The 22,071-nt window shown below is 39.7% G+C and overlaps 3 protein-coding genes and 1 non-coding gene across 6 annotated transcripts in view; 2 read left to right on the forward strand and 2 right to left on the reverse strand.

Moving 5' to 3' along the window:
- The window catches only part of cct5 (chaperonin containing TCP1, subunit 5 (epsilon)), a 6,273-nt gene extending 5,961 nt beyond the window's left edge, over window positions 1–312 (forward strand). The window contains exon 11 of the mRNA XM_032503720.1: window positions 22–312. Coding sequence (XP_032359611.1) covers window positions 22–149 — 128 coding nt within the window. The 3' untranslated portion in view covers window positions 150–312. The remainder of the gene's footprint in view (window positions 1–21) is intronic.
- cmbl (carboxymethylenebutenolidase homolog (Pseudomonas)) lies at window positions 6–4,137 on the reverse strand. 2 transcript variants are annotated; one of them, XM_032503722.1, is made up of 6 exons: window positions 4,012–4,137; window positions 2,696–2,910; window positions 2,046–2,153; window positions 1,669–1,811; window positions 1,122–1,213; window positions 6–911 (listed from the first exon to the last, which is right to left on the reverse strand). In XM_032503722.1, exons 2-6 carry the CDS (start codon window positions 2,908–2,910, stop codon window positions 732–734), a joined length of 738 nt encoding a protein of 245 aa, XP_032359613.1. In that variant the 5' UTR covers window positions 4,012–4,137; the 3' UTR covers window positions 6–731. The 2 variants fall into 2 exon arrangements, with proteins under 2 accessions (XP_032359613.1, XP_032359612.1); XM_032503721.1 differs by having other exon boundaries at window positions 2,696–2,913; window positions 4,012–4,131.
- A 799-nt stretch (window positions 4,138–4,936) lies between these two features.
- Window positions 4,937–5,010, reverse strand: trnat-agu (transfer RNA threonine (anticodon AGU)). The gene has a single exon. It is a non-coding gene; the product is annotated as a tRNA-Thr (tRNA).
- Window positions 5,011–5,913: 903 nt separating this feature from the next.
- On the forward strand, window positions 5,914–22,039 carry LOC116672394 (E3 ubiquitin-protein ligase MARCH6). 2 transcript variants are annotated; one of them, XM_032504212.1, is made up of 25 exons: window positions 5,914–6,324; window positions 6,723–6,822; window positions 9,010–9,083; window positions 9,306–9,449; window positions 9,867–9,939; window positions 10,100–10,268; window positions 10,416–10,605; window positions 12,009–12,070; window positions 12,175–12,207; window positions 12,293–12,344; window positions 13,115–13,173; window positions 13,271–13,351; window positions 13,478–13,546; window positions 13,907–13,981; window positions 14,841–14,975; window positions 15,093–15,313; window positions 15,560–15,697; window positions 15,830–16,046; window positions 16,559–16,628; window positions 18,693–18,874; window positions 19,187–19,330; window positions 19,519–19,608; window positions 19,812–19,944; window positions 21,705–21,840; window positions 21,932–22,039. In XM_032504212.1, exons 1-25 carry the CDS (start codon window positions 6,306–6,308, stop codon window positions 22,017–22,019), a joined length of 2,754 nt encoding a protein of 917 aa, XP_032360103.1. In that variant the 5' UTR covers window positions 5,914–6,305; the 3' UTR covers window positions 22,020–22,039. The 2 variants fall into 2 exon arrangements, with proteins under 2 accessions (XP_032360103.1, XP_032360104.1); XM_032504213.1 differs by having other exon boundaries at window positions 19,196–19,330.
- The last annotated feature ends 32 nt before the right edge of the window (window positions 22,040–22,071 follow it).

The raw sequence follows: 22,071 nt of genomic DNA on the forward strand, positions 1-22,071 counted from the left end.
TTTCCTCTCCCCTCTCTTCAGACATGAAGCAGCAACATGTGGTCGAGACCCTGATTGGCAAGAAACAGCAGATCTTGCTGGCTACTCAGGTAGTCAAGATGATCCTAAAGATTGATGACATCAGGAGCCCGGGAGAGAGCGAGGACTGAAGGCCTCATGGAACACTTAAAGATTTCGGGGCTGTTCTAAAGGTTTAGGCACTTCCCGAGCACCATGTCCAAACCGCACTGCATATTGCTATTTATCATTTGATACAAAATGTTCAAGCTGTTGTAGTATCAAAGTCACCATTAAAATGTTGGTCCGTTGAAATTTCCAGTCTCTGTAGTTTTGATTTTGAGCCCACAATATTGAACCAGACAATAAAAATAAATCTATGTATTTTTGTAATTTAACCATTCCAGAGACTCCAAAGCTGTTTAGTTAAGGTAAATTAATTTAATTCTTGTGATTTACAATAACAAAACATACTGCATCCATCTTTTTTTTTAGCTTTGGCTCAACAATTTAAAATTCACATTTTAGTAATATCCACAGGTCGATACAGGAACATCCAGACCTCCAAAATAAAATAAAAAATCATTAGGGAAACTGGAATGTTACTAATCATACAAAAATGACGACAAACTAGAACTGCCTACAGGTCACTGTAAAGGGCACCTCTGCATTTTCCATTTGTAGTGCTGTGTGTAAATGATTACCTGGGTCGATTCTTCACCTCCTAAACTTGTTTACATGTATCTGTTGAACCAGTTCAGCATGTCAGACCTGGCCTCCAGGATGCCGGGTTTGTCTGCAGGGTTGATGTCCTCTCTCTTGCGATGGACAAACCCATGAGTCTGACCAGGAAAGATCTTTACCTGGAAATCCACTTGGCTTTCCTCCTTTAGTTTTGCTTCAAGGACATGCACCTGACATTCAAAAGGAAGTTCTTCACCTTAAAAGTTCCTTGTTTCATGTCAGCATTTATTCATACAAAAATTCTACATTTCTTGTGTATTTTAACAAAGGCCTACTGATGTTGCTTTAAGAACATTTGGTGCTATAGTACCAGGATGAAGTATCAGGCAGGTTACACACCATGACCATTAACCTGACGACAATACTGTATGTGTACTGACCTGGTTCAGTGGGATAACGTCATCTTTCTCCCCAAAGATGAACAGCGTAGGACTCTTCAGCTTATATCTGTTCTCTTTTTCACGGACGATCCCTGCACAGCATCAAATAAGCCAATCATAAATAGCACTGTACAGCAGCCATACGGCAACTTTTATGAACAAGGATTACTGATTTGTAATACTGTTATGGATTTGGGAAGAGCAGATTTTGCCACAGGTGACAAAGTAAACTGTGACACACATGATGCAACCTACAAGCATTACCTAATAATTTCCTAGAAAAGGGATTTGCTAAAAATTCTGTAGGGAAATCACTATAATTTCATTTGATAAATATTCTGTATATTATTCTGATTTATGTTACTGAAAGGTTCACTGATGTCATAAGCCAGCGCAGTAGCCTGGGGAGAGCACTGAGCCAAGTGAAGTGAACGTCTATGCCGCTAATATTAGAGGATGTGTTGCTATGTGTAAAAAAAAAAGAATTCCAACAAAAATAAAGTTGCAAAAAAGAAGACTGAGTCTGTTTTAAGTGTGCTACACATACCGTAGGCTGACACTCCTGCTTTAACATCTGGATACTGCAGGCTGATGTAATGTGTGGCAACCCCTCCCCAGCAGAAGCCCAGTGCTCCGATGTGTTTGGCCTCACAATGCTTCATCAGGTACCTCAGCACTGCATCCACCTCTCTGGAGAACAAAATAATGTTGACCAAAATGTCTTAAAAATAATGCATACAAGAAAAGAATACATGCATGTAATCAGCAGGCCTTATAAATCACCAGATCATATTAAGTATTGTCCCCAATAAGTGAGGTGAAAACTACTCACTCAAAACACACCATTAAATGCAGGACCGCTACTTCAGCTAGATAAAATGGGATCTCGACTGCTTGATAAAATAAAGATAGGCTTTTAGTTACTTGTTTATGTTCGTTGGCAATTTATCTTGAAGCCACTCCTGAAACGTGGACCAGTCACGTGATGAACTCCACGGCTCCTTTCCAGCAAAGAAGTCTGGACAAACAGCACTGCTCGGAGCAAACAATGGAAGAAACAGAAACACTGTTAAACTAGCCAAGTCATACAACGTCCTGTACGTGGTCTTAGAAGCACACATGGACGTTACCCTCCACTCTTGTCTTTCTGTTAGCCTATGTACGGTATATTGATTTCTGCTCACGTGTAGGCCTGCACGATTAATCGTTATAAAATTACGATCTCGATTCACCGTGTTCACGATTTAATTTTAAAAAAACTTGGATATGATTTTGATTCTCATATAATTTTACAAGACGACTACACAAACACTACTACTTTCGTCTGTGAGTTTTAAACATAGACTGTATCAAATAGGTTTTAAAGCGCTCCCGTGCCCTGCAATGCGCTCACCTTCTCTTCATTGAGGCCTCTGTGTTTACAGGCTTGTGCTATGTTTGGTACTGCCAATTTGTTTTGTTTTGTCATGGTCAAAAAAATCGTGGCAGAGAATTATATTTGTATGTATCAATTCTAAGCAACAAAAAAAAAATCGTGATTCATGTTTTTCCCCAAATCGTGCGGGCCTACTCACATGTATCCATTGGCAGCCAGCATATCAGCCATGTATCTTGTGTTGGGAAGCCGCCACCCGTAGATGTCCTGTATGACAATGATGGCCTTGTTAGTTGCAGCGGATGGTTTCACTACATAAGCTTCGATGTGCTCTATCTGGATATCCTGGCCGAGCCCTTCGTACTCCATCAGATCACCAATATGGCAGGGGCATGGCTTGGCTTCATTTGCCATCTGTGGACAGACAGGAGCAACAAAACAGTCAGCTAGAAAGAGGGGCAGCAGGGTGAATGGTCACCGAAAGTAAAATGTTTCTCTGTCATGTGCTTAAGATAAAATCAGTAAGAATAAAAAAAAAAAAAAACAGGCTGGTCAGTCAGTGTTTTCCCAGGCCCTCCAATATATATATATATATATATATATATATATATATATATATGCATGTAGGTATGTGTGTCCATTCTATTGGCTCTATTTTATTTAGACTTGTGCTGGCTGCACAAGTCTAGTTTAAGGGTCTCGCAAATAAATAGTATGGGTTGTATTGTACATTTTCTGAATCATCAGAGTGCCTTGAGTATTGAAATTGTTGAGTTCTGTGTCCCTGGTGTTCTTTCATGCCACAGGGATAAAAGCAAGCATTCAGTTTAGGTGGAATTTGTGAGAAAATGTGTGTTATTTCTGGTTTAAAGAAGTCATGTGACCTCTGTGTTTGTCAGACAGGTTCAGTACTGGGTTTGAATGAAAGCCTTTCCAACGATGCCAAGCACCTATAGAATATTGACAACATCCTTACCATAAGCCTAAACCATACACCTGATTTCAAAACGGAATTCGTCTTAGTGGGTTATAGTAACTTCATGAGCTGAAAAAGTTATTTTGCTACTACCCCTGCCCTGCTATCGGGATTTTTCTTGTACTGTATACCTTGCCAAAATCACTATGGCACTTTGTCCCCCCAGATGATACCGATGGCCCAAATCTGGGGCCTCGGCTCATGGACTAATAGTAGGATACTATTATAGACATTATTATAGAGATCATTTGACGCCCATACACCTTGGACGCTCCATAATTATTGCTTTATGTTTACTTACTGCAGGTTTTGTTTTGTTTTTTTAAAAGTTTTTCTTGACCCAATGACAAAGCATTGTTCACAAATACCTTCAGCTTTCTTCTTAGTCTCATGGAATGTCTACATCGGTGCCTTTTTAAATCAATTGCATGCCATAGGCCTATGCGAAACATACATACATATTCTTTATTGTCTTTTAACAAGAACAGGTGTTGCCACCGTCTGTTCCAAGGCATAAATACATAAATACACATACATACCGTATTGATTTCCGATTTTGCGAAGAAGGTAATGTCCTGTATGTGAGGCTAAAAGACTTGCAGCCAGAGTCGGTTGTAAAGCTGTGTGAGCTGTAGACGGTCTGTGGGTGGGACCAAACTTCTTATTTTCAGAAAAGTCATGACCTTCAAAATAAAAGCTGTAAGTTTCAACTGTAATAATTATAGCGCTAAAATAAAATGGCATTACTCTCTTGCAAATATCCCTTTGTAGCTGATATGGTTAAAGTAATTTGTCAACTAGTTGACATTTTTCGGGTAGCCATACAACCTGAAGCCATCTATCAATTAAAATTGTAAGATTCTTCTCTTTGTGAAACGTAAAACCTTTTTACAGCAACCTAGAAAACAGTCAAATATACCCCTCTATTTTCCAACCCAACCTGCACCCTATGTTCATGAGTGTTAACACAATTGTGACCTAACATTTTGACCCAAAAATAAGTTTGATAATAAATAAGTCATTTTGATATCGTAGCTTTTATTCTTTATCTTACTGCAGCGTATATGCAATTTAGATTAATTTACAGAGGGGATATCAGTTTGTCTTCTCCATTTGTGTGTGTGTGTGTGTGTGTGTGTGTTTGTAGCCTGGCTCCGCCCTCCTACGCACTTATGCTCAAGTTTCATTGGCGCTGCAGTACCCTACTGCGTAAGTCTGGGTTCGCGTGTTGTAGTCATGGGTGTATTAAGAGAACTTGCAGGGGTTTTCTTCATAAACAGTGAAAGAAAGTGAACAATATGTGCACAATAGTGTAACAGTTTTGCTCTACACTGACAAACAAAGACAGAAAACCTCACCAGTGTTTCTTACTATTTCATACATGATCGAATACCTTGAGAGAACGAATATTGTAAGCAGTCTGACGTTTGTAATCATTCAAGTCTTTCAGAATTGCCTCCTAAAAGGCACCGCTGGGATTCGAACCCAGGATCTCCTGTTTACTAGACAGGCGCTTTAACCATCTAAGCCACGGCGCCGGTGATGAACAGAGGTCTGGTAGTCGATCAGACTCACATGCCATACCACATGATATTGTCGTGACATTACAGGTTTTTTTTGAATAAAATATTTTGTTTTACTTATAAGTAACTCTCATTCACATACTTGTTCTACTTTTTAAACATCATATATGGATGAGTATTCAACATATTTGCGTACAGTGTTGACTGTCTTTAAATTGCATTACGTTGGCCCTATATGCAATTATGTAATGCCGGGTGTGGACTTCAAGATTAGCTGATCATTTGCTAATGGGGGTCCTTTAAATTAAAAAATACTGGCTTAATATGCATTGACTATGTTCTTAATTCACAAAAAAATCAGTAAATAATCGGCTATGTGTAAATACATGGTTAGGGTTTAGAACCGTTGCGTTTACAATGTAAATAGTGGACAGTTCTAATGTAAAATGCAATAAATAAACTTTAAAATAAAGAAGATCTTAAGGCGATCATTTGACGAATGATATTAAGATGCTGATATACCCAAACCAAACATAGGCTAAGCATTTCTCACAGATAGACCTAGACCTAACTGGCTATGCAAACTTATATTCACGAGCTATATGGTCCACGCAGAAATGGCTGGGTCCAAGTCTAATGTTATATAAAAGTTGTTGTTTCATGTAACATCCAGATGTCGCTGTTCAACATGGATAGATATTTAATATCTGTTTTTTAGGAAATAGAGTAAAAGCGAAGAAAGTGTACAGTCCAATGTCAATGTCTAACACATCTAAGTTGTGTTTAGAAACTAAGTCTCCGGTGCTAAATTAAAATATATGAAATATTAATATAACGCTAATGCTAATAACCCATAGACAGTTAGTTATAGAACGATGGTTGTTTCTCTGCCGTAAATCTTGAGCCGCTGTGGTAAAGTAAAACTGTTGTGACACATGTTGTGACAGGAGCTAGCAGTGACGGTAGCGCATGCGTTAGCCAGCTTAGCTAGCCATTTGTCTCCCAGGCTTAAACTGTCATTTCAGCTACACGGAGGATGCAACATTTATTGTATCACATTAAAAATACAACGTAAAAATAAAACATTGTGTTCAGCGGCGAAAACACCCTGGATGTGAAAGGACACAACGACGCAAGTACTGGTAGTCTGTTGGGAAACCATTTTATGATTGTCAATGCATCTGAGAAATAAGGATACGCTCGTCCCGCTAGCTTAATTTAGCTAGCTAAACGACATTGTCTGTGTCGTGGATGGGTTCGCTGTACAAGTTACTCCTGGAAGAAACGGTGACCGGTGCTTAACGAACATCATGGATACTGCCGAAGAAGGTAAATAACAAAAATAACCAAATAAGGGCATTGCTTTCCCAGCTGGTTAACTAGCGTTAGCTTCGTAAGTGCACCACCTCGAACCTGCTTCTATGGCCTGCTAGTGGTTAAGTTAGCTGAATAGCATAGCTGTCAGTTAATGTATTGTGAGGTTCATTTTAGGAAGATCAGAGATTCCTGCTCAATGGTGTTTTAGTGCAGTCGATCTCAATATGAGAACATAAAGTGAAGCAGATGTAACGTCTCCCGATTTAAATGGAATGAGTGTAACTCACTCAGATTTATGTATCTTGCTTATCTAGCAACTATTTGATTCTTCATTTCAAAAGACACCTGTCCATTAACTTACACCAATCCACCTACTATCATACTAACTCGTGTGTGTGTCCTGTTTGTAGCGGACATTTGTCGTGTGTGCCGCTCTGAGGGGACCCCAGACAAACCCTTGTACCACCCGTGTGTCTGCACAGGCAGTATCAAGTTTATCCACCAGGAATGGTAAGTGTATTTGGCTTAGCTGTAATTATTGTGACCACACACAAACACACACCCTATATCAAAATGAATATACTATGGTGTTTTGTCATACTTCAGGGTGGTTGCGAAGTAATTGGGTAACTTGGTGCATACGTTTTGCCCAATATTTATTCCCATAGTGGTGGCTTGATAGCAAAATGTAAAGAATCATGAAAAGATGCAGAGCAGGTTCATCCTCTGTCACATCCAGGTTGCATACTGTCCCAGATTATTGTCCCTGTGTGTGGTATTTCCATGGTGAAAACAAGACCAGCCTATGCAGGTATTTTGGGGATTGTACTGTGTTCTTATCTGTCCTGTGTGTGAGCGTCACTGGTTACAAGAGGGTCAGGTGCATGGAAATCCCCACGCATAATCAAAGGCTAGGCCTGGATTGTTCTGTGGTAATTGTTAAATCTCAGTCTGTATCCATATTAGTTTGTATCAGCCCCTTCAAAGTTTAGAATAATAGTCTATTGTGTAGTTGTGCTGGGTGCATGCAGATTGTAGCTATGTTTATGTTATTTCCTTTTGGTTACTTACTAAGTAAATATCAAATACAGATACAGCCCCAGCAACTCTCACGTAGCAGACACACTTTATGTACTTTAGACTTCTGGTCTAGATTTGTATAGCTTCATAACGTTTTAGGTAAATCAGGGAATTTCAGCTTTCAGATTTTACATATGAATCACTTTACAGATGTATAACAGAATATGTGTTACAATGTGTTGATTTTGAGCTGATCAACTAGATCAGATGGCCGGTTTCCCGCAGAAAGCTTGACGGTTACAAACTAGCAAGGAATAAATATGTTCTGTCATGGGGGATCACTGTCTTGCTAGGTTAAGGTACGTCAAACCTTGTGACTAGTGATGTAAATTGATTTGAAACTTAAAGTGCTCATATTACGCTCATTTTCAGGTTGATAATTGTATTTAGAGGTTATATCAGAATAGGTTTACATGGTTTAGATTTTTTTTGAACAACATATTTTTGTTGTACTACATTGCTGCAGCTCCTCTTTTCACCCTTTGTGTTGAGCTCTCTGTTTTAGCTACAGAGTGAGGCCTCTCACCTCTGTTCCATCTTTGTTGGGAGTTGCACATGCGCAATACCTAGGTCAGCTCTACAAGCCAGTCAGAAGCAGAATATGAGGTTGTGGCACACATCAGCTTGGCAAGCATTATAATGTGTTACAAATTGACGCACGTTCATCATGGAAGTAAAGGCTAAACTACAATAGAGCCGTTTGGAGCAGTTTGTGAACAGTGTTTTCTGTTGGAGATGATAAGTGCCTTTGGGGTGGACTTAAAAATGTTCACTTTGTAAACCTGTAACGTGCACAAAAAAGATAAATAACACAATGAAGGAAAGGGTAAAAACATAACCTGATCACTTTAAGTATAACCCTGTTGTGTGTAGGTCTAATGACACAGGCCTTTAATGCTGTCATATGTGTTGAAATCAGCTGGTGTAATGACTCCCTAACATAACCCAGTAGTTAATTCCAGAGTCTAACCTGTGTCACAACAAGCTGGGGTGGCGTTATTGTGGGTTACCGTAATAGACAACCTTTTTTGTTTGTTGTTAATTAGAGAGAGTGTTTTACCATGACTGAAACATAATACGTGCTCTCAGTCATTGTCCAGTGATCCAGAGATCCTAGAGAGCTCAAGACAGTTGAGCATGCATTTTCATCACATCACATCCTTTTGTGTAGAAGAGATTTTGTTGGATCAACACTCTAGACCATTGTTTTTGTCTAACTGCAGTATGTTAACATCCCCAGACTGTGGTATAAATCTGCCAAACATGAGTTGTTTCTAGTGACAGTGTGTATGTGGATCTTGTTAATTCTTATTGTTTGTGAATAAAGACCATTTGGGAGAGTGAAAATGTCCAAAATATGGAGGGACCAATCCCAACTGTTGAAATTTCAAATATTGACCATATAGTCTAATGCTTTTTAAGGATTTTAAAGTTGGGTTTAAGCTCTACAGTAGGTCTCTATTGCTATTGATGTGTAATATTCTTGTTGCCAATATCTCTCCCCAAAAGTACACATGCGAAAGGATGGAATAAAAACATAGTAATTCTTAAGCAGACCATCTTTTAGCTGGTGGCTTTGTGTGTACTAATTTTGATTGTCTAATTGTTGCTTTACAGTTTGGTCCAGTGGCTAAAGCACAGCAGGAAGGAGTACTGTGAATTATGCAAGCACAGATTTGCTTTCACGCCAAGTATGTACTTTTGGCATTAATGCATCATCCACTTTTAATATATTAACCCCCCTTAGGTTTTCTAAATAAGCCATACAGTGGGGTAATAGTAATTTTTACATATGGTCATTAATTTATTGAAAGTACATTTTAAACAAAAAGTTGAATAATATTTAGAACATTATCAAACATAAAATATAATTTATATGTCTCTAGTTCACTCTTTCGCTCTTTCCACTTAAGTCTACTCCCCAGACATGCCCTCACGTCTGCCCATCCAGGACATCTGTGCAGGCCTGCTGACCAGTGTGGGCACGGCCATCCGTTACTGGTTTCATTACACACTGGTGGCCTTTGCATGGCTCGGGGTGGTTCCTCTCACTGCATGTAAGTAGTACACACAGAGACAAATGCACAGATAAACAGAATGTGTACTCAAGGCGACAGCAATCTCTTCCTTAATACTGCATTACACCTTTCTTACAATTCGTTTTGCTTCTGTAATAGTTTTACTACCTTAAAAATATCTTTATATATTGTTTTTATGAAGCAATAAGGGATAATATGTGATTTTAACTGATCATTATATTTCATTGGGTTGCATATATATATGTATATTTAGCTTTAGTACCATTACATAACAGACAATGCTGTGCATGTTGGAAGATCTGTTAATCACTCTCAATGGAAAAAATGTAGGCAAGCTCTATTAAATTCTCCCATATTGTATACATTGTTACAGTGCAGCATTTAAAATGAAAAAAATATGTGCAAACCGAACCTAATGTATTTATCTGGTCTCAGGTCGCATCTACAAGTGTCTGTTTACCGGCTCTGTGAGCTCACTTTTGACACTGCCGCTGGACATGCTCTCTACGTGAGTGATACTACCAGTTTTCTCCTTCTACAGATTACTTAAGTTAAAGCTAGTCATTTTTACTTGTTGACTCTCTTCATTTCTATATAGCGTACTTTTTAAAGGTCTATTTCAGGGATTTTGTATAAGTGTATTATTGTTAATCTTTGTGCTCCTGCAGAGAGAACCTGCTTGCAGATTGTCTACAGGGCTGCTTTGTGGTGACATGCACACTGTGTGCATTTATCAGCCTGGTTTGGCTCAGAGAACAGATAGTCCATGGTGGGGCTCCCCATTGGTTAGAGCAGCACCAGGCGCCACCACCAAATGCAGCCGGACAAGCCAATGAGGTACTTTGCTTGACTAATTGCCAATAAGGCCAAGGCATTTCTTCCCTGACATACATACTTGTACATCCAATCTTAACCACGTGCACAAACAAAAATCACCCTCATCTCCCTATATTAAAGCCATGCATCCTTTCCCCTCACCCTCAGGCACAAGCTGCAGGCCAGGGAGCAGCTGATGAGCCCCCTGCAGCCCAGCCAGCCCCTGCTGATCCACCAGCCCAGAATGAAGCAGAGCCTGAGCCCCCTGATGTGCCCCCAGACCAGGGTCATAACCCAGAGCTGGAAGAAGAGGAGGGAGCAGCAGCTGAAGATGCAGACCCCAACAATGGACCACAAGGTTGGAGATAAGGAAATTAATCACAATCAGCGTTTCTGGTTAAAGTTTTTTTTTTTTTTTTCTTAGACTTAGACTTAGACTTCTCTTTATTGATCCTTTGGGATGACTCCCGCAGGAAATTGAAAGTTCCAGCAGCAGTTTTTAGCAAGAACGAAGAAATAAAAAATAGATAAAAAGACAGTATAAAGACAACAAAATCAACAAAATACCAATAAAAATAATAACAAACAACAAAAAGAACATTTGTCAAATAAACAAAGAAAAGACCATACATTATTATTAAAGTGTCAGTGTTTAGTCCAGTGTTAAAAATTATTATAAAGTGACCAGGTGTAAATTTAAGTCCAGGTGTGTATGTGTGTATGTATGTATGTATGTAAGTATGTATGTATGTGTGTATGTATGTATGTAAGTATGTATGTATTGTCCTCTCTGCCCTATTTCCTCCTCCCCCCTAGTGAGGAGTTGGATAGTCGGATGGCATGAGGGACATGGCGGTTGTAGTTGTAATTGTGGTCATTACTGAAGAGTTGTCGGGCTGTTACATTGCTGTCATCAGTATATAAATAGTAATAATTTTAATGTATTAGCCTAAACAAACACAGTGATTCTGTTCAAGGGTGGGGCACCGCCTGCTGATGTCTGTTCACTTTGTGTTCTGCTTGGTCAGATTTATTGTACCGGAATGCTTTACCTTACTAAATGTAATTGCTTAACATCACAAAACGTAGGACAGTTCATGCAAATGAAACCGAGTAGATTGTCATGAATCAAGTGTTGCCAAAATCTGTTGTCTCTAGTAAAGTCAACAAACAAGCTCTTTTGTTGAAGTAACATCTTTTGTTGCAACAGGAAACTGCATGATTTATGGAAATTCACTGAAAAACAGTTGAACAGACAGTACCACTCGCATTAGAGCATACAATTAATTTGAGAATGATATAATAATGCTACCCATAGCACTCATATTCCACTTATTTGTTTTGTTTTGCTGAGGTCAATGTACTGATGCAGCTGCTAGGCAAAAGCGGGTCATAATGAATCGTGATTGTATTATAGATTATTCTAGCTGTGTGGTGTCACTTCAGCTAAATAAATAAAGTGAAAAACCCTCATAATAGGTTGTTTTGCAAACCAATTTCCCCATAAAAGCATTAATAATGTAATCATCGTCGCATTCCTAAGTATATTTTTTTCTGGGTTTTTGCTAAAAGCCAATTCAAAAACATTTGACCAGACAAACACAATAACAGTGTCCTGTCTCCATTTGGGACACTGTAATGTTGTGGCAATCTGCCGAGCAGGAAGATGCATATGGAATTTATATTGACAATTATTAAGTTGTTGACTGTTGTGAATGTATTATTTGTCATTGTTTTAAAAGTGAATATGTTTCTCTGTAGACGACATGAATTGGAATGCCTTGGAGTGGGACAGAGCGGCGGAGGAGCTCACATGGGAAAGGGTAACTCTGCATGACATCACTGATCTCCAAACATCCCCATCTATCAGGTTTTTCTATTAAGGTCATATATCTTGGAGCTTAAAATCTTTCCATTACCTTTTTAGATGCTTGGCCTGGATGGTTCACTGGTATTTCTGGTAAGTCTTCATATCTGTACTTACGTTTTAGTTTGAGTTTGTAAGTTAAAATCATACTTGGACTCTTGTGACTTTTGTCTTTTAGGAGCATGTCTTTTGGGTAGTGTCTCTCAACACACTCTTCATCCTGGTCTTTGGTGAGTAGACTAAAACAAGGTTTTATTATAAACATACAGATTAATTGATTTATTGTAATGATTAAAAGTACAGAATTACTTTGCACAGCAGCAGTTACATTTATCAAGGACTAAAACACAGTAAAGCCTCAATTGCCAATTTCCATTGTGGTCCTCCAACACACAAAAGAAAAAATAAGCAGAACTGAAAGTGTGTGTGTGTGTGTGTGTGTGTGTGTGTGTGTATGTGTGTGTGTGTGTGTGTGTGTGTGTGTGTGTGTGTGTGTGTGTGTGTGATATCATTGTCAAACCAGTATCTCTGACTATCTCTGACATATTATGTACTTATAGTCGGGCTGGGCAATATGGAGAAAGTCAGATATTGCAATATTCTTGTCCTAATACATCAATGTTGATGTTGTGGATATATAATAATATAACAATTGGTGCTTTAACAAAATATCTTCACAATGAGATTTAAGATAAATAATCTTCAGTAATGGTTATATAATTACTAAGTGGGTAAAGGTAAAAATAATGGAAGAGCTAGAACAGTCTGGTAACACAGAAAATGACATCACTTTACTCTAATGCAGCCTTTAAAACCAGGAAAAGACAGCACTTTACCCATTTACGATATAATGATTTCCAACATCTGGGACAATATCTAGTCTCATATCAAGATATCAGTATCATATTTATATGTTGCCCAGCTCTGACTTAAAGCAATGCTAAAGGTTGATTGCAGTTGTTTTTCCTAGTTTATATGCCACTTATTTTTCCTCATTCAGCGTTTTGTCCCTACCACATTGGGCACTTCTCTGTCGTGGGTCTTGGCTTTGAGGAATATGTAAGAAACCACTTCCATTAATTCAGTGGTATTATGCAATGTTGTGTCTCTTGGACAAGGATTAATTACTTGAATACAACTTTGCACTTCTCTTTAGGTCCAAGCCTCACACTTTGAGGGCTTAATCACAACTATTGTGGGCTACATACTGCTGGCCATGACGCTCATCCTCTGTCATGTATCCTTCCGTCTAACACCGTACAGAAATGTAAAACAAGGACAGACGATACGTGTAAAATCTCTTGTGTTTGGTCTGTGCCGCTGTAAGTGTGTGAGCAGTGTTGACCCTTAATGGCTGTCTCAGGGACTGGCTGCCCTGGTCAGGTTCCAGCGCTCCCGACGTCTCCTGGGAGTCTGCTACATTGTAGTCAAGGTAACACTACTAAGTGCATTTTTGCCTTGTATAACTCGTGTCCTTACTGTCCTTGGCGGAAACATAAACAGAAGTATTTACTTGCTGAGATTTACTACCCAAACATAACTCAGAATCTGAGGTTCTTCTTGGTTGCTATCACACCCATAAACTGAAGGTTAGCAGTGATCAAATACAGTATGAACTAAGAATGATCATAATAAATAGTCAGGCCTGAGGTGGCCATTTTAAAAATGACTGAATTAGAAGAAAGTTTCACATTAATGTATTTCAATCCCTTTATAGACATTTTAAGTTTTTAATGTATTTACATTTAGTATAAAGTACTGATACTGAGACACGCCTCTGCTCCCATTACAGGTCTCTCTTCTGGTTGTTGTGGAGATTGGTGTTTTTCCACTCATCTGTGGCTGGTGGCTTGACATCTGCTCTTTAGTAAGACTCTATTTCTCTCATTCTTGTTTTGACTTTCAGTGTGTCTGTCTTATTTGGTTAAATGATCTCACTCTAGTTTTGGAAGCCCAATCTCCTCACACTTGTCAATTGGCATCATGGTCATAGGAAGGTTAATTGTATTTCTCATCCTTGGCTGATGTAGTTACAAATACGTTACCATATTTTAGAGTAACAAATGCATTTTTTAAATGGTATCCATGTTTTCTACCTATGTCAGTGACAGCTAGTCTAATTTAAAGAAATGACCTTTACTTCCCTATAAGAATGCTTACAACAAAATTTGCTAAAGTGAGCAGCGTTCTCCACCCTGTAGAGGCATCTGTCAAATAGCCAGTGCAGCAAGGTGCTCTGAAAGGGGCTGAGACAGTCGCAGATGCACAGATCACACAGTTCATACATGTATGTGAACGCAGAAAATAAACTGGCTTGGCCAATTGGTTTGGAGTCTGCTATGATGCTGATTTTGGTAGTAATCATAAGTAATAAATATGTAACATATAGGACATATAGAATATGTATCCTATTTAAAGGTAACAGACAGATAATAGAAAGGACACAACAACATGTACATATGTGAACAATGCCAATATGGAAAATGGAACAAGCATTGGACGAATCCTTCATCCTGCATGTACTCTCAGAAACTAATTGAGCTTTGTCTAGTTTTAATCTGTTAAGCATATGCCATGTACAAATGTTATTCATAGCACATTTTATCTTCTAGCCAACTGTGCGTTAAATTAGCAGAGACAAGTAATTAGGATGCATCATCTTAGAACCAACACTGAATTTGACTCTGTCTTAATGGTTTCTTTTTTAACATTGTTACTTCCCGCAGGAGATGTTTGATGCCTCCCTGAAAGACAGAGAGTTGAGTTTTAAATCAGCCCCTGGTACCACTATGTTCCTGCACTGGCTTGTGGGAATGGTCTATGTTTTCTACTTTGCTTCTTTCATCCTCCTACTGAGAGAGGTAAGATCAGTAACGAAGACAGTAATGTTTGCATTTTCCTAAGTTAGTTTACTGTAGGTTAATTTTCATGACTAAAAACAAATCTAACCCTAACGTTTACGGTTGTATGTCCATCAGGTGCTGAGGCCCGGAGTGCTGTGGTTTCTGAGAAACCTCAATGACCCAGATTTTAACCCGGTGCAGGAAATGATTCACCTGCCCATCTACAGACACCTGCGGCGGTTCATCCTGTCCGTGGTTGTGTTCGGCTCTATCGTGTTGCTCATGCTGTGGCTGCCCATCCGGCTGATCAAACTGCTGCTACCCACCTTCCTCCCATACAACGTCATGCTCTACAGGTAACCAGCAGGCATTAATAAAAGTATAGCTCACTTAGCAATAAACTGTGAAAGCTGCTGCTTTGTCTCCATGAAATGGTGTGTAAGAAGTACTTCCTCCTCAGGCCAGATAGCCACAACATCTTACCACAGTATATCTAACAAAAGAGGAACTACTGACTGCGTTGCCATTAACAGTGACATGCCTAATTTGATTACATGTTGCAAGAAAAAGTGGTCTTACCCTGTCCACCTCTCACCCCCCAGTGACGCCCCTGTCAGCGAGCTGTCTTTGGAGCTATTATTACTGCAGGTTGTGTTGCCAGCTCTATTGGAGCAGGGACACACTCGCCAGTGGCTCAAAGGCCTGGTCAGGGCCTGGACAGTCAGTGCTGGATATTTACTGTAAGTCAATAAGTTTGAATAATACACTTTCATGTATTCTAGTTTCCATTTTTTCCCACACATTTTCTTACTTAAGCCCCAGATTTTTCTCAGATTGACTGTTTCTAAACAAACCCTTCTTGACCGCCACAGAGACCTTCACTCCTACCTCCTCGGGGAGCAGGAGGACAATGATGCCAACCAGCCTGTGAACAACAACAATAACAACCCTCCTCCTGGTCACCATAACAACAATAACAACCCTGCCCCAGCTGGCGAGGGGCTGCATGCAGCCCATCAGGCCATTCTGCAGCAAGGGGGGCCAGTTGGATTCCAGCCTTACCACAGACCCCTTCGCTTCCCATTCAGGGTGAGGGGTCACTGCCATTTCTGGAGCAGTCTCTGGGGATTTACATGTTTTATTACTGTTGTTTCTGTTTTAGTGTAGTTTTTGTACTAGTTTGATTGACCCTTTGATATGAATTTTTGGGTTACAGTTCTGTACACAAAACTAAATTAGCCTAAATGCGTTACCATTCATAAAATGGAATCTGTAGCCTTTCCTCCCACAAAGCCTTTTTTTCTTGCTAGAAGCTTGTTAAGGTCACCTACAATTTGTGGTTTTCCACCCAAATTTAGAAGTACGACAAAGCTGTAGGTACCACTTACTGTGCATCTTGGGCCGTACAACTTCCAGTTATTACACTCCTCCCTCATGTTTGGTCTTATACTTGTCCCATGTATTCCAATTCTAGTTTATAATATACAACACTGACACATTTCTTCAGTGTTACAAATAATGGAGAAGCATAATCAGATATGGCCAAACTTGGTTACATCATTACATTAACTTGTATTCTTAAACTTTCTTCTTTTCTCCAGATTGTGTTGCTGATAGCATTCATGTGCATCACTCTGCTGGTGGCCAGCCTGGTGTGCCTAACCCTACCAGGTAAGATGTGGTGACTTAAAAGACAACCAGCAACTTATTATTTTGTTCTTTACAGACCCACACCCAAACCAAAAATTAAAGGGTGAATATCTATATACACACACACACGCATACACAAACAGTATATGTCAGTTTCTTCTATGTTGATTTCAGTGTGGCAGCCCGCCATGGCAAAATTTCTTGCACAATGTAGTTGGCTTTTAAATTATCCTGCCGACATAATGCACCCCCGTTGGCTGCCGCTCACATTGCAATTTAACATCAAGAAGAACTATTCGGAGGTCATTTGGCCCGTCCAGTTTAACTCTACATACTGTTGTTTTGATGTAGTTTAAAAGCTTAACCAGAAACTTTCTGTTTGGAGTCTAACTGTTTATCTTAGTTTGCCATACATATTGAAATTGTTTTATCAAATTCTTTTAAACTTAACTGCTGGTTAAACTAACCATCCTCTCAGCTGGATCATCTATGGATGTATTATAAGACCAAAACAACGTGGCTTCTTTATATGCACTTGAATGACGCCATCTTTATGTTCAAGTCTTGATTCTTGATGATAATGCTGGTTGTATTCCAGCTCAAAATGTAAGTGATGACCACTGACCTAGGACTAGGAATACATCAAATACATTTGCACAATGATGTGGCATTAGGCCTAGGCCCAATTTGTTAGGATTGACATTGATGAAAATATGATGGTATGTACACTCACTGACCACAATATTAGGAATACCCGTTGTACCATAAAATAGGATGAGAAATAGTATTGTTTAATTACAATTCTATACAACAATATCGAGTAGGGTAATAAATTACAGTTCAGACAGACCTGCCCCCAATGCTAAAAAAATCCTTAAGTAAACACTGTATATATAGTACTGTGCAAAAGTCTTAGGCAGGTGTGTTTTTAAAAATACAAATAATGATTGTTTAATTTTTATTAATTTACAGAATGACTAAAGAAAAATCTAAATCACATCAGTATTTGGTGTTACTACCCTTTGCCTTCTAACCAGCATCAATTCTTGTAGGTAGACTTGCAAAAAGTGGGGCAGCGTTGAGGATTGTAGACGCCGTGGTCGGTTAAGGAAACTTAGCGCAGTAGATGAAAAACACATGAAGCTTGTTTCCCTTCAAAAGCTAAAGATGTCCAGCAGTGACATCAGCTCAGAACTGGCAGACACCCGTGGGACCCAGGTACACCCATCTACTGTCTGGAGAAATCTGGCCAGAAGTGGTCTTCATAGAAGAGTTGAAGCCAAAAAGCCATACCTCCAACATGGAAACAAGGCCAAGCGACTCAACTATGCACAAAAACATAGGAAGTGGGGTGCAGAAACATGAAGTCGGTGCTCTGGACTGATAAATTAAAATTTGAAATATTTGGCTGTAGCAGAAGGCAGTTTGTTCGCTGAAGGACTGTAGCACGCTACATTAATGAGTGTCTGCGGGCAACAGTGAAGCATGGTGGAGGTTCCTTGCAAGTTTGGGGCTGCACGTCTGCAAATAGAGTAGGAGATTTGGACAGGATTAATGGTGTCCTCAATGCTGAGAAATACAGGCAGATACTTACCCATCATGGGAGGTGTATGATAGGCCCCAAATTTAATCTGCAGCAAGACAACAACCCCAAAGTCATTAAGAACTATCTTCAGTGTAAACAAGAAGTCCTGGAAGTGATGGCATGGCCATGAAAATAAACTATTAACACTGCCATTTTTGAAAGCATTCTTAGTTTACAGCATTTTTCCATACCTGCCTAAAACGTTTGCCACACAGGTGTGTGTGTGTGGTGTGTGTGTGTGTGTGTGTGTGTGGTGTGTGGTGTGTGGTGTGTGTGTGTGTGTGTGTGTGTGTGTGTGTGTGTGTGTGTGTGTTGTGTGGTGTGTGTGTGTGTGGTGTGTGTAGAGACAACACACACACAGAACCGCTTAAACACATGTTTGCTGTGTTAAGCAGGGTGTTCAAGTCTAGCTCAAATAGTAGTCAACCAGAGATGAGGATTACTCTAAAATTGGAAAGTTGAAGAAAGGTCATGTTTTGTTTGTCACATATGTTTTTCAGTGTTTACCGGACGCTGGCTGATGTCCTTCTGGACAGGAAGCTCCAAAATCCACGAGCTGTACACGGCAGCATGTGGCCTGTATGTCTGCTGGCTGTCTATTCGCGGAGTCACCGTGCTTCTGGCCTGGATGCCCCAAGGACGTACCGTCATCGCACGCAAAGTCCAGGAGTGGACACTCATGGTAGCAGCCTCTATTGTTGACCAAACACCAAACCTGGGCCCTTCAATGGCTCCCCACTCCTCCTAAATAATTAGGATGGGTTCAATACAGAGGATACGTTGCTCATATTTGTAAAATGTACTTAGCAAATAATGAATTCTCTAAATGTCCGGCATCTGCCTAGTAGTAATATCTCCACCTTGTCATTTACTTTGCCGATGCTGCAGCAGTTTTGTCCCATGAAGGAAGAAAGAGGAATAACAGTCCAACTACCTATTAATGGGTATACATGTTTTATGATTAATCATGTTCATTTTGTATGTCGTCGCGCTGTTTGTGCAGATTCTGAAGACCCTGGTAGTAGCTCTGCTGGTCGCCGGGGTCATCCCGTTGCTACTGGGCCTGCTGTTTGAACTGGTCATTGTGGCTCCACTCAGGGTCCCCCTGGACCAAACACCCCTCTTCTACCCTTGGCAGGTATGATAATGGGTCTGTGTTGTATGGGTATGTCTTGCTTTTCCCATCTCTCGCTAAAGACTTCCTTTTAGCGATTTATTTTTGTTCATGGGTATTATCATGTTCCTTTGCCCTGTCTGCCCAGTATTGTCACCTAATTCCCAGTTCTTATATCCATGGTCATCCATTGATCTTTCTGTTATCTACAGGACTGGGCTCTCGGAGTGCTCCATGCCAAAATCATTGCTGCCATCACACTCATGGGCCCTCAGTGGTGGTTGAAGACTGTTATTGAGCAGGTGGGGATTGGATGGAAATGATATCTTAAACCAACACGTATCCACATCTGTAAATAAGAAATAGTTAGTGTCTCTTGACCGGATAAGAAACAAATACATGCTTTTTTGTAGGTGATTCTGCTTTCTTTTCTGCTTTAAAGAGAAAGGATCAGTTACATTGTAGTTAGCTGTACAGTATAATAACTGTAAAGTGTCTTCCTCAGGTTTATGCAAACGGTATTCGCAACATTGATCTCCAGTTCATCATCCGTAAACTGGCAGCTCCGGTCATCTCAGTCCTGCTGTTGTCCTTGTGCGTGCCATACGTGATCGCTGCTGGGGTGGTTCCTGCTGTGGGTGAGTGTCTAAGTACATGTGTACATGGGAGTTAATTAGAAAGTTCATTACTACTTATGTAGTTCTTTTCTGTCTTGGTTCATTCAGTTCATCTTCTCGGTTCAAGGTTTTTTTCCTCAATAATTTGAGCGCCAAACCAAAAGACATATATCAGTAAACAACCCTTTTTTGTAGGGATGTAACGATTATTGGTGTTACGGTAAACCATGGTAGAAATGTTGACTACAACAATTACCCTTTTCAGTTAAAATATCCTTATTATCGCGGTGGATTACCACGGTGTGGAAACCGTGTGTTTAATCCTTCCCAGCTTCAACCGAGGTTCCTGATGCTGCCGTGCAGGCGCACTGCACAGCACAGCCTACAGCATGTGTTTCTTTTCATGAAGTTGAAATCATGTCGGAAGGAGGAGATGACAGCCCTCAGAACGTTTATCAGCCTTGTTAAAAAAACAAAAAACAAAAAAAAACATTAAGTTACGACAGTAACGCGCTCTCTCTCCTAAGACGATTTACAAATCCGTGACGAGAATCATCGCTTTGATCACCTGCCAAGCACTCGCGCTCAGATAGGAGAAAGGGACAGAATGTATTTTCCGGGTTTGGACTTGTTGAACTTATGTAGCTACGTAGCCCAGAATGTAAGTTAAAACTATTCTGTAGCTTGCTAAACTGTCATGGGTTTTACTGCCTTGTTATCTGTGTATGCGTTAACTACGTTTATTCATATTTCAATAAGTGTTCTGCTACGATGTGGATACATTTAGCCCTTGTTACGACATGACATTTATTTGGAGAGGGAGAGAGATATATTATTGCCTTGATAATATTGCTGTTGCTGTGTTTCTTATTGCATACAGCTGATAGTTGTGGAGATTGTTTAATATTACTTGTGCAGCCACGTGTTGATACTCAGGTTGTGATAGCACAATTTTCTGACTGACTAGCATGAGAAGCTTCGTGCTTAGCTATTAAAGGTGTATTACACTGTTTACTCTGTTATGGATGTATGTGCTGTAATAGATGTGACTTAGTCTCAGTTTGTGTTACTGGGCAATATGTTACATGTTAGTTATTACAGAGAAATTAATGTAAACATTTAGTTTTGTTAATAATGTTAATAGTAAGTCAGATGCTTATTATTGTGCATTAGTATTTGCTTATATTTCAGAACCATATCCAACTTCATATATAATGTCAAATACAACTTCATAGTTAACTTTATGTTGGAGTTGTAAATAAATCTTCCTGGATGTAAAAGTCAGACATTTCTGGTTAAAGTTCTTACCGGACACCCTACAGTGGGCCAGTGTTTCAGCAGCCAGTTTTCAATAGTTTTTACAAGCCTATTGCCTATATTTTTTTAATATAATAAACACTGTTACACTTTTTGAAACTATTTCAGCTTGTGTATGCCTATCCGTGCTTTCTGAACATATTGAACACACTTTTAAAAATATCGCAGTAATACCCAAAACAGTGATAATTTTGGTCCCTATAACCGTGAGGTTACTATTTCATACCGTTCCATTCCTACTTCTATGTGCTATGAAAGGCATACTATATCAATCACAATGGAGAGGAATAAATCACTGGCCTTGTTCCCTTAATTCCAATTAAAGCACTGGCGTTCTCCATTAGATTAATGAGGATTTCACACAACTATGTTCCTTCTTGTCTCCAGATGTTACAGTGACTACAGTGTCAGCTAATGGGGCATTCACTGAAACTAGTTATAACTGAAGTGCATTACTTTTGCAGGAGTTACCCCAGAGATGGAGATTCTAATGCAGAGAAGAATCTACCCTTTCCTCTTGATGGTGGTTTCACTTATCGGCATCCTGTCCTTCCAGATCCGACAGTTTAAACGCCTCTATGAACACATCAAGAACGACAAGTAAGGATCTTTCAGCGTGGACCCATCTGTAGAAGCCAACATGTATTTTACAATTTGGATGTTATTATTATTGGGATCTCTCTCTTTACAGGTACCTGGTTGGACAGAGGCTTGTCAACTACGAACGGAAAGCTGCAAGAGCGAGCTCAGTCCCGCCCCCCAACCCTGTGGCAGAGTAGATATTTGTGTCACTTGTTGCCACATTTTTTGCACCCGTTACCCTGCGTACAT

Source organism: Etheostoma spectabile, chromosome 22, assembly GCF_008692095.1.
Source record: "Etheostoma spectabile isolate EspeVRDwgs_2016 chromosome 22, UIUC_Espe_1.0, whole genome shotgun sequence".
Lineage (NCBI taxonomy): Eukaryota > Metazoa > Chordata > Actinopteri > Perciformes > Percidae > Etheostoma > Etheostoma spectabile.